Source organism: Schistocerca gregaria, chromosome 2 (genome assembly GCF_023897955.1).
Source record: "Schistocerca gregaria isolate iqSchGreg1 chromosome 2, iqSchGreg1.2, whole genome shotgun sequence".
In the NCBI taxonomy this organism is placed as follows: Eukaryota; Metazoa; Arthropoda; class Insecta; order Orthoptera; family Acrididae; genus Schistocerca; species Schistocerca gregaria.
The window spans coordinates 873,933,035-873,948,728 of NC_064921.1; the positions used below are offsets into that span (position 1 = coordinate 873,933,035).

The window sequence follows — 15,694 nt, forward strand, 5'->3', positions numbered from 1 at the left end:
TAAAGATGTACGTGGCTTCCGTTGGTTATCCTGCACACACATCTTATTGGAAGTAAATTTCTTCCCAAACTCTCCGTAGCATTGCATGTGTAACTTGCTCTGTGGCGGTGTAAATCCTTGCTCTAAGTTCAGGTAGAGAAACCGGCACAGGAGGTAAAAAAGAGAGAGAGAGAGAGAGAGAGAGAGAGAGAGAGAGAGAGAGAGTGGTGTCAGGTGTGGGGAACATGGGGGCCATGGAATTGGCGCTTCACAGCCAATCCACTGACCTGGGAAGTGGTCACTGAGAAAATCCAGGACGTCAGCCAGGTAGTGGGGTGGTGCACCATGACTGCATGAAATAAACATTTAGTTCTTGGTCATCCTCATCGATCTGTGGTATCAAAAATTGTTGTACGTATTCAAGTATCCCGTTGATGGTTCTGTCACGAAAAAGAAGGAGCCGTGCACTTTGTTCTTGCTCAGTGCACAAAAAAGTTCAGTTTAGGGCTATCACGAACATGTTGTAATGTTTGCTGTGGATTTTCACTGCCCCAAATCCTACAGTTGTGTGTGTTAATCTTGCCACTTAAGTGAAAAGTCGACTCGTCAGAAAAGATGATTTTGTCCAAATCGATTTAACAAATCCGCACAGAAGTACTTGCGAGCAATATTATCAGTATGTTTTGTTGCATGTACAATCGTCAGTCTGTACGGTTTCAAATGCAAACGATTTCTCAACACACGCCAAACAGTCGTATGTGGGATTGACAGCCCGTGAGATGCACGCTGGGCCGATTTCGTAGGGCTGTTGACAAAACGTTGTCTCACTCGCTCATCGACCTCTTCAGATGTGCTTGGACGACATGATGATTTCCCATGTCTTACCGACGACCCTGTTTCTGCAAAACATTTATACCACTCATAAATTTTAGCCCTACTAGGAGGATCTTAAGCGTACGTGGTACCGAAATTACGCTGAATTGTTGTCCCCGACTTCCATTTTTCAAACCAAAACACACAGCTAGCAGGCTCGGGTCCAGTGAAGGCAGCCACCTTTAACGCAACTGGTGCCAACGCTCCTTACGATGTGATTCGGCACTAGCGAACCACGCGAGACAAAACTTGATGTGTTTCCTTACAAATTGACTACAATCACCTCTGTAGGTACTATGCATTAATTTAAATGAATTTTCAAAGTTGTGAAGTCCTTCTTGAAACACGCTGTATAGTATGAAGATAGTGTATAGCAATGGTTCAGAATCATTTGCAGTGATTATTTTTAACTGTGGTATAGTTTTGCGTCCAGTGAATAAGAACTACGAGCAATGGTAGAATGCCCAGTTTGGCACTTCTTGTAGGCGACCGTGGACGCGGTCCTGCTCCTGCCTTGAGGTTTGGCAGATACTGTGCGACACTGTTGATATTAACTGAGAGGGGTCGGTGTCTGCATTTGGCAGATTGATGTCCACTTGAAAATTATTTGAGTGACGTATCGCAGATACATAAAATAGTCCTTGACGAGAGGCGCCCTCTCTAGAAGCTGGCCCTAACTCATTAGCATGTGAGCACTAGGCAGCTCGGTGCTGTTCTGTGTATGGCTATGCCCCGTACCTTCCGTAATACACAGCACACTGTATTGGAAGCGGTGTGGCCTTGCTGTCCTTTGAGCTGGAGACTGTATCACTATGCCGCTTCTGGGGAAACTCAGAGCTTAGCATGACATCATAACCGTTGTCCTCCTCAGCATTATTGGCACCTTGTTGTGTCTTCGCCAATAGACGCAACCGGAGTTGGCGCGTTGAGACAATTTCCGTCTGGCGCCACGGGCAGCGCTTTGCCGCCAGCCACAAACGTGATCCAATCGGCAACATTCACGCTGCCGCCAATGACATGGACTTCTGCGTTGTGATGAGCGACGGCCAAAGGCAGCAAAGGACAGTTCTGTTCGGCGTTGGCGTACAACAGTTCTGGTACCGAGTTCCAAGGATTGCAGTTCGTAGTGAGAGATCAGTCTGCGAGATTTAGTCTAAAAGTGTTTACTACAGTTTGACAGTATGGAGCGTAGGACGCACATAGTTTTGTTGAAATCGAATTCAGTAACGCATACCTTGACAGACCACTGCTTACTTGTATCTGTCGGCAAGTACATCCAACGATTTCCGTACAACTTCAGTTAAGTATCGCAGTGCAATAAAGAGTATATGCGTGTGTCACTAGTTTGTTCGCACTGGCACAGCCCCGTACTATTGGACTTGCAGATAGGAAAGCAAAGCTACCAATTTAGTTTACAGAACATTGTTGTTCCAGAAAAAATCGTTCTCCAAGATTTATGCGAATTGGCAAAAAGAAAAATGCTGTTGGGAGCGACACAGTGCCCGTCCGATGACATGTTTTATAGGTGTAAACTCATTGGTCTGCATTCAAAATTAGCAGCCCTGCCGAACACGGCACCCGCAGTGTCTTTCGCATTTTTTTGATTTGTAACAATTTGAATGCGACAGTGCCGGCCCTTCCCCTTACGCCTCTCTGTTGCAAACTGTATGCCCCCTCGCGTTGTCGGCGCTTAACCGGCTAGTGGCGAGCGCGCACTGCGGTGCAGGATGTCGGTTCGCTACCTTGTCGCGTAGGAAGTGTCAGCTGTCTGGCCGCCCCGAGATCGAGATCTCTCCTGGAATGCCAGCGCCTGCTATAAATAGCATCGCTCGCGGCGCGGCCGTTGCTGCAGTGTCCCGTTATAAATCACGCGCGCTGACACCTGACCGGCCAGCCGCAGGAATTCTAGCGCCAAAACTAAAACAGGGAAGGCCGGCGTCCGCTCCTTTCAGACTACACTGAGGTGACAAAAGTCATGGTATACCTCGTAATATTGTGTCGGACCTCCTCCTGCCCCGTGTACTGCAGTAACAAGACTTGGCATGGACTCAACAAGTCATTGGAAGTCCCCTGCAGAAATATTGAACCATGCTGCCTATGTAGGCGTCCGTAATTGCGGAAGTGTTGCCGGTGCAGGATTTTGTGCACCAACTGGCCTCTCGATTTTGTCCCATAAACGTTCGATGGTATTCATGGCGGGCGATACCATTCGCTCGAATTGTCCAGAGTGTTCTTCAAACAAATTGCGAACAGTTGTGGCACGGTGACAATTGCGCATTGTCATCCATAAAAATTCCATCGTTTGGGCTGCAAATAGTGTCCACGCAGCCGAACATAACCATTTCCAGTCAATGATTGGTTCAGTCGGACCAAAGGACCCAGTCCATTCCATGTAAACAACATTATGCAGCCACCACCAGTTAGCACAGTGCCTTGTTGACATCTTGGGTCCATTGCTTCGTGCTGTCTGCGCAACTCTCGAACCGTATCATGAGCTCTTACCAACTGAAATCGGGACTCATTTGACCAGGCCACGGTTTTCGGTCGCTATTGCCCAGCCTTTATGGTCACGAGGCCAAGAGAGGCGCTGCAGCCAATGCTCTGCTGATAGCGAACTCACTTGCCGCACTGTCCTAATGGATACGTTCGTCGTATGTCTCACGTTGATTGCTGCGGTTATTTCACTCTGCGTTGCTTGCCTGTTAGCACTGACAACTCCATGCAAACGCCGCTGCTCTCGCTCGTTAAGTGAAGTCCATCGGACACTGGGTTGTCAGTGGTGAAAGACAGTGCCTGAAATTTGGCATTCTCGGCACATTTTTGACTCTGTGATTCTCGGAATATTGAATTCCGTAACGATTTCCGAAATGGAATGTCCCATGCGTCTAGCTTCAACTACAATTGCGCGTTCAAAGTCTGTTAATTCCCGCGGATGACAGCTCCGCCAATGCACTGTCCTTTTATACCACGAATACACGATACTACCGCCATGTGTATATCGCTTTCCCATGGTTTTTGTCAGTATATTTTCTTCAGTGTCCCGACGGGCAGAAAAGAACGCAGCTTGGGGACATGAAGGAAAAGCATTCGAAGATTTGACAGTGCAAGCTATTTCCAAAGGAAGGAAGAAAGAAAGATTAGGATTTAACTTCTCATCGACGAAGTCATTAGGCCCCTTTTACACGAGCGACTTAACTTGTCTCAATCCGCAACTCCTGGCTAGTGAGTTTGTTACAGCGCCCGTAACGTTCTATTCCTGCGTTGAGTGTCGCGTGCGTCAACGCCAGAATGGCTTAGGTTCTGAGAGCTGTTTGCTGTGCAAATTTGGCACCTGAAAGGTGAATGTCAAGTAATGATGGACTATTCTTTTTATGAAAATATCGGAATCTGGCATTAGAACGTAGGAAACAGTAGTAATGACAGTCGAGTTTATTAATGACCTAAGCAAAGGTGGATGTTCTTCACAAACGTCGAATGATAAATTCTCCACCCTCCTCCGATCTGAAAGAATAGCAAATGTGCCGTCCAAACTTTTCAAAACATCTACATTTATCTATGCCAGAAAACACAAACTTACAAACAATATTTAGAAGGCAATAAATAGCACCTTTTGATGTTATCCTTTTTGTCTTCATTCTAAGTGCCCAATAACATCGAAAACTATTTTTCTCTGTTTTTTTTTTCTTTTAGTGTTGGTCTTTCTTTGTCTAGATGTTGGTAAAACGTAAATAAATGTATTTGCGCTTTCAGATATTTCGGCTCTCTACTGTAAAAAATACGAGGCCTTCGTACAACGTTTGCTGTGTGTCACGAAAAGAAAGAAAACAACAAAACAAAGATTAAGAAGCACAAAATATATTAATGTGATAAGAGCAAACTCTGCAAGAATACGTTAACTTCCTGGTTAGCAGATGAGGCTACCCTCTCCCGTTTCTCAATGTTTTAGGATTCCACACTCGGCACAGTCCTTTGATCTTTGGCGCCTCTTGTCTCGCACCCTGCGTGGCTGACTGCTGATTCACATGCAAGCACATGACGCACTCCCACGAGGAGTGGTCGATTTTGACCAGAAAGTCATTCGCGTGAAAGGAACTTTAGAGATTGTGCAAAATATGGACTTGGGGAAGGATGTGCAAAGAAATCACCTGTGTCCATTTCGAAGGAACCGTCCCAACATTTGCCTTCAGCGATGTAACGTAACCACGGAAAACTTAAATCTGGATTGCCGAACGCGATTTTGAACCGCAGGACTCCCGACTATCCAGCAGGCCTCATCTACATAGGCACTGTGCTGCTTCGCTCGATGACAGGATGTCTTTGATAAAAGGAGATCACTCCGCACTTGTGAAGATGGATTGCAGGCACGGTTCCTCATTGTTTTTATTGTAAGTAGACCAGTAAAGTCTTTTGATAAATTAGTGTGTCTCTGAGAGAGACCTTTGGCTTTGTATACTGCTCTCTTAGCAATTTAGCCATTTGACACGCTTCGCCCACATTGAAGACCCAACATTCCGCCAGTTCTCTACCCTGCCAGCTAAGAAAGAAGCTCACATGAATAGCCGAAGCCCAAGGAGCCTTCCCAAGAAACGTGTCCAGTTCGGTCAGTGGATGTGAGATTTCTGGATGTTAAACTCAATCCGGTTCTCGGGTATTATCTGCCGTGAAGTTTCACACCTAATACTACTTTTATCCCTGGCATAGCTTTATGCAGGAGACAAATAGTCATAACACTGTTGAATACTTCTGAATTGTTTCTGGCTAAATGGCCAGTTGTACACTGATTAGAGTGGGATAAGGAAGTTTGCTTCCCTATTCGCAATAAGGCTCTCTGCCTGCAAACCAACACTACAACTGACGAATCAGTCACTTTCATCACCTAAATCGTATCATCAAGCGACGCGGCACAGAAATTAGAAAGACTGCCATTCTAGAGGACGGCTGATGGAATCCCCCTGCCTGATCATTCAAATAAGTTTTCCATTGTTTCCCTAAAACACCTACGGTGAATGCCAGGCTAGTTATTTTTAAAAAGGACACGGATAATTTCCTTCCCCATACTTCAATAATCTGTGCCCCAACTCCGTTTTTAATGACCTTGCGTCAACAGTACGTTACGCTACAGTTCCTGTTCTTTCGTAAAGGTTTGTGGGAATATGAATGAAATATGTGGTTACAGTTATTTGTGTATTTCAATTGATGTCCACAACAGTCGCGGTTGATATGACGCATAGTTTTCGGTTAACAGGCCTTGCCGTTGTCAGAGGTCTGAGCTCAACCCATTAGCTATCACCATGCTGCAAAAAAGGAAAAAAAAAAAAATCAGCTTCATTATATCGTAATGTGTTGGAAAGTCGTCACTGCCAAATGAAACATGCGTTACCCGCGAAATTAGATCGTACACGCTGCTGGTTACATGAATGGAATCTTTGAAATGAGCCTTTATGATTGCACCGAGATTTTTATCCACATAGTGTAGTCGCAAACTTTTGTCGCTCAACGCCGACAATCGTCAGCTGAGAGCAATTTCCGTGCACAGCTTGCATGCCATGGAGGTAGTTATCTTATCGCTGCGGACAGTGAAGTGCGCTTTCACGAATGTATGTCATTACTGTGTTCCGCTGATGGACGCTCAAAGGCTGATTATTTATCAGTTCCCTGTTGCTTTCTGGTAATTCGCTGTTAATGATATGTTTCGCCGACATTTGTCGCTTTAGTCCTTTTCACGGTATCCTCTCTGACGGATACAGGCCGTTTGACAGTTGTTTCGAGGCAAGAATGAAATAGTCATGCCGAAATTCCTTTTTTCACAAGTGCCTAACGGCAGTTGGAACCCCACCAGTCGCATCTTTATAGGCTGCCTACGAACCGCTCCCGTCGGATCGCGGTTGGAGTAGGACCGCCAGATATCCGCGGACTGGTAGCAGCACACGTCGCTCATACAAAATCATGACAAAACTTAAACTATTTGCTCTACGGGACACAACCAGCAAGGCAGCGACCTGGATCTATAAAAGACCTTTCTAAATACCGCTGGTGAAGTCGCCACCGCACCCAAAGCAACACGGGAGCAAAAATGAATTGCGCATTTGAACGACCCACAACGATGGATCTGATCTCAGAAAAGACGGATGGAAGAAGTGAAGATCCATCCGCCGAGACTGGCGAGAATCTAAGATAGTGAATAAAATGGGGGTTCGGGGGTTCCTTCCAAATGATAGCAGCAATGTGTGTGATAGCAGCAATGTGTGTGATAGCAGCAGTGTGTGTGATTGCGGCGAAATTAAATCTACAGCACGCCTACCACGATGTTCCGTTCTACCTTACGGTGTGCGGCGGAGAGTACATTGTGTACCACTCTCACTTCCCCTCTTTCTTGTTCCAGTCACGAGAGCATCACCGTAAAGTTGTCGCGCTTACTAAACGAGCCTGTGACGAAACATGTTGCCATTCTTTGGATCTTCTCTGTTTCCACTATCAGTCCTATGTGGTTTGATCCCTGACTGACGAGCAATATTCAAGTATCGGTGCAACGAGAATTTTATAAGCTGCCTCCTCCTTGGGTGGACTATATTCCTGGAGGACTCTTCCAATAAGTCTCAGCCTAAACACAAAAGAATTAAAGACATTAGCTACCAGCGGGCATTGATTTATATCAATGGGGCAAGTTGAAAATTAGTGCCGGACCAGTATTTGAATCCGGGTGCCCTGCATACAGTTAAACAGATGCGCTGACCGATACGCCATCTGGACACAGTGATCACCGTAACTGCATGGACTACTCTAGCACGCCTCCCATCCGACCCAAATTCTCACCTTATACCAAACACTGCTGACGTAGTCGCCCCCTTTCATTTCCCTCATTACTCGCGGCATCTCGCCAGTTTCCGTAAGATTTCGAGTTTGGTATGCATCTGCACTGAAGGGATCATTGGCCGTCATCGTCTTAGTTAAATATGTGTGGTGTCTGTTCTTTCAGACATAAACGAAAGAACACATACCGTTTTCATATTGCAGTTTCTGTGAATCAAGACACAAAGTAATTAAAGATATAAATCTCTGTCCACTGGCAGCTAATGTCTGTAAATCCATTGTGTCTTGATTCATAGTGGCTGTAAGATCAAAGTGGTGTCATTTCTTTCGGGCATGTCCGAAAGCACACACACCACGTGTATATAAACCTTAGTCTGGCATCTGCTTTTGGTCCGATTGCTTTTGCGATCATTTCCCCGTACGCATACTCTGATATTTGGTGGAGGTGGCTGCTTCTGATGACTCTTCGGCAATCGTATAATCAAACAGTAATAAGGTTTCTGCCTATTTATGCGCAGCACGTTACATTTTTATATTTTTATGATTATAGTGACCTTTTTTTATTTTTTAAGAAAGCTATTTGTTAGCGGTATGTGTCTACCTGATTTTTATAACTATTCCAGTATACATGTTGAACTTTTATGCGTTCCTGACGCGAAATAAATGAAGTGAATTGGGGGGAGAGGGGTGCACAGTGGTTCTCAAGTACGCACGCAAATTATCTTGGTGACTGAGCTTTCCAGTTTTGAATCGATAGATATCGGGCTGGTCGTTGTTTCGTTTCCATCCTCTGCCAACTTTATCTGTCAAACAAAACGCAATAACATTTATTCAATATGACATTATATGAGGTAATTTAAGTTTCAGTCCACATTGTATGTAACATTTAAGTGCGCATTAAAAATGACATAAAAATCTGGAATTTACGTGTGTCATTGGTCTCTCAAATGGGTCTAAGCAGGCCAAAATGTGTTCTTAATTTTAATTACGATCGAAGTTACGTTTTTCCTTTTGAAACAGATATACAGTTTCCTACTTCAGAACCGACAGGCACAACGCTTAGTGAAGTGAAAGTGGCAACGCAGTGGGAGCCGGCAGTGCCATTGCAGCTCTCATTGCTGTGTTGCAGGCGGGAGCAGTCCCCTGTCAGGTGCCGACTGATTTAAACCTGACACTTCGTGGTCGTCATGATGCAGTTAGATCAGAAGTGAAGTTCGTGGATCTTGGGTCGCCAAGCTCAAACAACTGTCTGACATTCAGTTTAAGTAGGGATCACTGATCCGCTACGTTTAGTAACCGCGGGAAGTCTTGGGAGCGTAGCTCGTGTGGATCCCTTGGCCGTGGGTAAACCTCTCCTGTAGACTGCAGCATTGCCTTAACTTTAACGGCCCTGTACTGGTCGGGTAGCGCAAGCATACTCTCAGCGCGTTCGCTGATGGGAATAGGAGAATCGATAAAAGTCGGAAGGTTTGGACCGATATTCACTTGTTTCGTAGCTAAGCGGACAACTGTACTGTCGTTGTGCTGAATTTTTTTTCGGATGTCAACTACTCGTATCACGTCTGCTTTCACATGCAGAAAGCAGACACCATCCAAAACTCAGTGCTATCAGCCAACGTAGTGAGGCCACGTTGACAGCTGGGAAAGCTGTCAGTGCCGGTCGAACACCTCTGCCGTGCGTCATTTCACCTAGCCCCCCCCCCCCCCTCCCACCACCACCCCAGCCACCCGCCGAGTGCGTCCAAGGAGTGGGCGAGTACAGCTACGTAGTTGCTCTGCAAACGACTGTTAAGTGCGCAGCAGAATGGACTTAGCAGGGATTACGTGTTAGGGTTTCTTCTCGTTTCAGCAGCGTATGGGGCGTGACAAGAATGAGTACTTAAGTGACTGTACGTACTGTAATTAATCTAATCTTGCCTTTGTGGTCCCTATAGAAACGTTATATACGAGTCTGTAGTAATTTCTAGTTTCTTCAGTTGACACTAGCTCTCGAAACAGAGGGCTGTCGTGGGATGCATGTCGTCTATTTCCAAGAGTCTGCCAATTCATACACTCCTGGTAATTGAAATAAGAACACCGTGAATTCATTGTCCCAGGAAGGGGAAACTTTATTGACACATTCCTGGGGTCAGATACATCACATGATCACACTGACAGAACCACAGGCACATAGACACAGGCAACAGAGCATGCACAATGTCGGCACTAGTACAGTGTATATCCACCTTTCGCAGCAATGCAGGCTGCTATTCTCCCATGGAGACGATCGTAGAGATGCTGGATGTAGTCCTGTGGAACGGCTTGCCATGCCATTTCCACCTGGCGGCTCAGTTGGACCAGCGTTCGTGCTGGACGTGCAGACCGCGTGAGACGACGCTTCATCCAGTCCCAAACATGCTCAATGGGGGACAGATCCGGAGATCTTGCTGGCCAGGGTTGTTGACTTACACCTTCTAGAGCACGTTGGGTGGCACGGGATACATGCGGACGTGCATTGTCCTGTTGGAACAGCAAGTTTCCTTGCCGGTCTAGGAATGGTAGAACGATGGGTTCGATGACGGTTTGGATGTACCGTGCACTATTCAGTGTCACCTCGACGATCACCAGAGGTGTACGGCCAGTGTAGGAGATCGCTCCCCACACCATGATGCCGGGTGTTGGCCCTGTGTGCCTCGGTCGTATGGAGTCCTAATTGTGGCGCTCACCTGCACGGCGCCAAACACGCATACGACCATCATTGGCACCAAGTCAGAAGCGACTCTCATCGCTGAAGACGACACGTCTCCATTCGTCCCTCCATTCACGCCTGTCGCGACACCACTGGAGGGGGGCTGCACGATGCTGGGGCGTGAGCGGAAGACGGCCTAACGGTGTGCGGGACCGTAGCCCAGCTTCATGGAGACGGTTGCGAATGGTCCTCGCCGATACCCCAGGAGCAACAGTGTCCCTAATTTGCTGGGAAGTGGCGGTGCGGTCCCCTACGGCACTGCGTAGGATCCTACGGTCTTGGCGTGCATCCGTGCGTCGCTGCGGTCCGGTCCCAGGTCGACGGGCACGTGCACCTTCCGCCGACCACTGGCGACAACATCGATGTACTGTGGAGACCTCACGCCCCACGTGTTGAGCAATTCGGCGGTACGTCCACCCGGCCTCCCGCATGCCCACTATACGCCCTCGCTCAAAGTCCGTCAGCTGCACATACGGTTCACGTCCACGCTGTCGCGGCATGCTACCAGTGTTAAAGACTGCGATGGAGCTCCGTATGCCACGGCAAACTGGATGACACTGACGGCGGCGGTGCACAAATGCTGCGCAGCTAGCGCCATTCGACGGCCAACACCGCGGTTCCTGGTGTGTCCGCTGTGCCGTGCGTGTGATCATTGCTTGTACAGCCCTCTCGCAGTGTCGGGAGCAAGTATGGTGGGTCTGACACACCGGTGTCAATATGTTCTTTTTTCCATTTCCATGAGTGTATTTTCAACATTCCCGCGATACTCTCCCGTGACTCAAAATATTCGTGCCGCCTTTCTTTTGCCAGCGTTCTATGTCGTCTTGTAACTTAACGGCCTGTTTGCAAGTCTTTCAACTGGATGCTACTTCGTTAACTTATGTAGCTCTTAACGTAAACCTGTAATCATACCGGGGCAAGTGGATAAACAGTTTATCGTGGAATCCGAACCATGTGTCCTTTGTGGTTGGTCTTCATATCAGAGAGAGGCGAAGGCTAGGTCGAAAGGAGACTGAAATATTCCGTGGTCCAGCTGGGATTCCGTTTCCATACACACGATTTACAGCTAGGACAGCAGGCCCGACTGCTCGAACAATACTCTAACGTGAGACGCACAAGTTATTTGTAAACAGTGATCTCCCTAATATGGCTGTGTTTTCGCGTTATCCTGCCAATGCTGCCGTACATGCGATACCGCTCATGTGCTCACTGCATTTCGTATCCGTACAGACTGTTATACTCAGGCATTTGAATAAGTATCAGATTCTAGTTGTCACGCTTTAATATTGTAGTTACACACTGATCAGCCAGAACGTTATGACCACCGACCTATTATCGATATAAACCCGTCTAGGTGATAGCAGCGCCACCTGTCGACGAATGATTGCTAGTCAGACACATGCACGGTGCATGTAGTCTCAGTGAATATTCTCTTCTTGTGTATAATGGGGAAGGCGCGCTTTCTATATGAGTTTGACCGAGGGCAGATTGTGATGGCCTCAAGACTCAGCACCAGCATTTCAGAAACTGGACGACTTGTTTGCTGTTCGAGGAGTGCTGTGGTGAGTGCCTTCAACACGTGGTGAAACCACGTTGGATTGGGCGGCCACTGGTGGGCAGAGTACAAGTGCGTATCGACACACAGTGCACCAAACCTCCTAACTATGCCTCCGCAGCCAACGACCCCTGCATATGCCAATGTTAACACCACGACATTTGCAACTAAGACTGAAATGGGCACATGACCATCGGCACTGGACGTTGGTGCAGTGGTAGAACATTACATGGTCTGACGAATCCCGATATCTTCGTCATGTCGATGGGATGGAGTGAATCCGTCGCCATCTAGGGGAACAGCTCCTTGATATCTGTACTGTGGGATGGAGAGAAGTTGGCAGCGGCTACATTATGCTCCAGGGAACATTAAAGTGGACATCCATGGATCCAGTGGAGCTTTTACATGGCACCATGGCGGCCAAGGAGTATCTTACACTGGCTGCAGACCACCTACACCCCTTCATAACGATCACGTTTCCCGACAGCAGCGACAATCTTCAGCAAGATAATGCGCCAAGTTACAAGGCCAGGAGTGTGATGGAGTGGTTCGAGGAATACAGTGGTTCGAGGAATACAGTGGCCCTCCATCTAACCAGATCTTAACCCGATCGAACATGCCTAGGATGTGATTGAACGGGGCTTCAGAGCTTATCGCCCCCCCCCCCCCAGTAATTTACGGAAAATAGGTGATTTACGTGTGCAGATGCGGTGCCAACGGCCTCCAGCGATCTACCAAGGCCTAATTACTTCCCTGTCGTGATGCGTCGCCGGTGTTGCCGATACCAAAGGTGTACTTACCGGCTATTAGGTAGGTGGTTATAGTATTGTGGCTGATCAGTGCACGTCATATCTCATATCGTTGATTTAGTTTTGTGATGTGTGCAGTTCTGAATTCTGAACATTTAAAACAAGTTACCAGTCTCTGTATTTCTTTGGTGTCTTTATCGAGAGGTTATTGGACGCTTGTGCAGCCTTTTATTTTCAGGCAGTACTTGATTATATTTAACTGCATCTACAGGAAGTGTGAGAGAGTTAGTGCTGCCGCCGGTTGAACTTGATTGTTGTCTGCAGCCAGTCTCTCCCAGCCGCTAACCCCCCACCCCTCCCGCTTCCACACTATTTGAGCGACGCACCTCGCTGCTGGAGCTACAGCCCTGTGTTTTCGGTGTGTGTTGCAGAGCTGCTGGCGCGCCAGCTGGACCGGAAGAACCGGCTGGAACGCGCGCTGCGCCGCGAGCAGGAGAAGCTGCGCCGCATGCAAGAAGAGAAGCGCGCCATGGAGGCCGACCTGGCTCGGCGGCGCGCGCACCAGCCCTGCCTCTGCCCCGTCTCCTCCGTCGTGAGTACCGCTCCACACTGCACTGTAGCGCTCATTTCCTGCACAGAACGTCCCACACACACACACACACACACACACACACACACACACACACACACACACACACTCATGTAACTCACTTTCTACAGTTATTTCTGCGTAGCTCTAGCATATTTTGTAAAAGATTCAATTAAATGAAGCCGAGCGAAAGTGGCTGTGGAGTGAGATTTGACACGAGGGTTCTAGGCGCTACAGTCTGGGGCCGCGCGACCGCTACGGTCGCAGGTTCGAATCCTGCCTCGGGCTTGGATGTGTGTGCTGTCCTTAGGTTAGTTATGTTTAATTAGTTCTAAGTTCTAGGCGGCTGATGACCTCAGAAGTTAAGTCCCATAGTGCTCAGAGTGTGTTAAATTTTTAGCATGGTGATTAGCATGTTAACTAATGAGTTTCATTCCTTCAAGTGCAGTAACATATGAGGCTTGTTAGAAAAGTATCCGTGCTTTAGCCGGAAAAAACTCGCTTGCTTGGAGCACTGGACACGTAATCATTCTCGAAGTAGTTCCGTAGGGACTCCACACACTTCTCCTAGTGTTGCCGCCATTGTTGGAGGCATACTAAAAAAGCCTGAAAAAACCTCTTTCGGAATAGAGTTTAGCTCGGCTGTCGTTGCTGCCATAAATGTTCTCTCTTGTCTGAAATCACGTTCCTTTCAGTGGGCTCTAGAGTTTGGGGGACAGCCAGAACTCGCAGGGAGCCATATCAGGGAGTTATAGACACTTTTGAGAAGCGACACTTGTGAGAAACTTGAATGTGGCGACACTTGTGAGAAATCCGGGATACTGAGGGACCGGCACAGGGTGTGTCGAAAATGCTGCGCCACTACCTGCTCGGCCACTGCCTGCTGGCGCTTGGTGTGACTGAGCGCTCGGCTTGTGCCGGCCCGGGCAACTGCCGAGGTACATTCACACTCCTACAGTGCAGCCAGGTTACATTATTTCAGAATTTTCTTGAGCAAGGAAGAGTGGCCTTAGATTAGAAATCGGAGCTGATTTTGCCCGCACGATATCATGTCAACCATTAGTTGCAGCACAGTTATGCGTAAGACCTTTTCCATTGGAATTTTTGTTCTGATTAATGTTACAAAGGGCATAATTTTTGCTCAACCTCATACTTAACGATGCATTTTACAGAAACTATAGAAACGGAAAATGTTTTCCATCTTTCAACCCCTCACCCAAAATTTGATATGACAGGAGTGCCAACCTTTTTACCATATATTAAGCGGAGCCAACTAAAGAATTTGGTTCTCAGTAGAAACTTTTTTATTTAATTATTTCGAAATAAACCTCAATTTTCCCGTACCACGCAGGGAAGTGTACTGACGTCTAATGTGAGCCCTGCTAGCAATTAGCGTTAAGGAATGCAATTTATATATTGAAACAAGATGTATTCATCGTCCAGACATTGTTTCTAAAATTCTCTACACAAAAATGCTGATTGTGATTGTAAGAAACTTCATTAGTGTATCTTCTACAATTCGCAAGAGACATTTAACCGACTTTGTGTCGTGTCCAGGGAACACCACGAAGAGGTAGCCTCTCTTGGTCCCCCATTATATTTATTTCCAATATTTACAGGATGATTATTTATTTACAATTTTTACAATAGGGCGATCGGCATGAACTGAACCCCTTTTCAATATTTACAAGTATTGCTGTAGCTTCAGCCATTTCCTTTTCATTGTAATTTCTGTGCATAGGTCACGCAAGTAAGAAATGATTATATTGCCGTCAACTTGGTGTCTTGTAAGGGCCTTAGAAACTATCTCACCTGTCTTAATTGCGGACTTCTTTCTTCTATTCCCAACTACACTCCTGGAAATGGAAAAAAGAACACATTGACACCGGTGTGTCAGACCCACCATACTTGCTCCGGACACTGCGAGAGGGCTGTACAAGCAATGATCACACGCACGGCACAGCGGACACACCAGGAACCGCGGTGTTGGCCGTCGAATGGCGCTAGCTGCGCAGCATTTGTGCACCGCCGCCGTCATTGTCAGCCAGTTTGCCGTGGCATACGGAGCTCCATCGCAGTCTTTAACACTGGTAGCACGCCGCGACAGCGTGGACGTGAACCGTCTGTGCAGCTGACGGACTTTGAGCGAGGGCGTATAGTGGGCATGCGGGAGGCCGGGTGGACGTACCGCCGAATTGCTCAACACGTGGGGCGTGAGGTCTCCACAGTACATCGATGTTGTCGCCAGTGGTCGGCGGAAGGTGCACGTGCCCGTCGACCTGGGACCGGACCGCAGCGACGCACGGATGCACGCCAAGACCGTAGGTTCCTACGCAGTGCCGTAGGGGACCGCACCGCCACTTCCCAGCAAGTTAGGGACACTGTTGCTCCTGGGGTATCGGCGAGGACCA

General features: G+C 47.5%; 1 protein-coding gene across 8 annotated transcripts in view; it reads left to right on the forward strand.

Moving 5' to 3' along the window:
• Positions 1-15,694, forward strand: part of LOC126335273 (TGF-beta-activated kinase 1 and MAP3K7-binding protein 3-like) — a 430,472-nt gene that overhangs the window by 313,472 nt on the left and 101,306 nt on the right. For all 8 annotated transcript variants that reach the window (XR_007564842.1, XR_007564841.1, XM_049998334.1 and 5 more), the window contains one exon: positions 13,126-13,286. Coding sequence is in view for 6 of the 8 variants with exons in the window: in XM_049998334.1 (XP_049854291.1) it covers positions 13,126-13,286 (161 nt within the window). In the remaining 2 variants the exon portion in view is untranslated. The remainder of the gene's footprint in view (positions 1-13,125; positions 13,287-15,694) is intronic.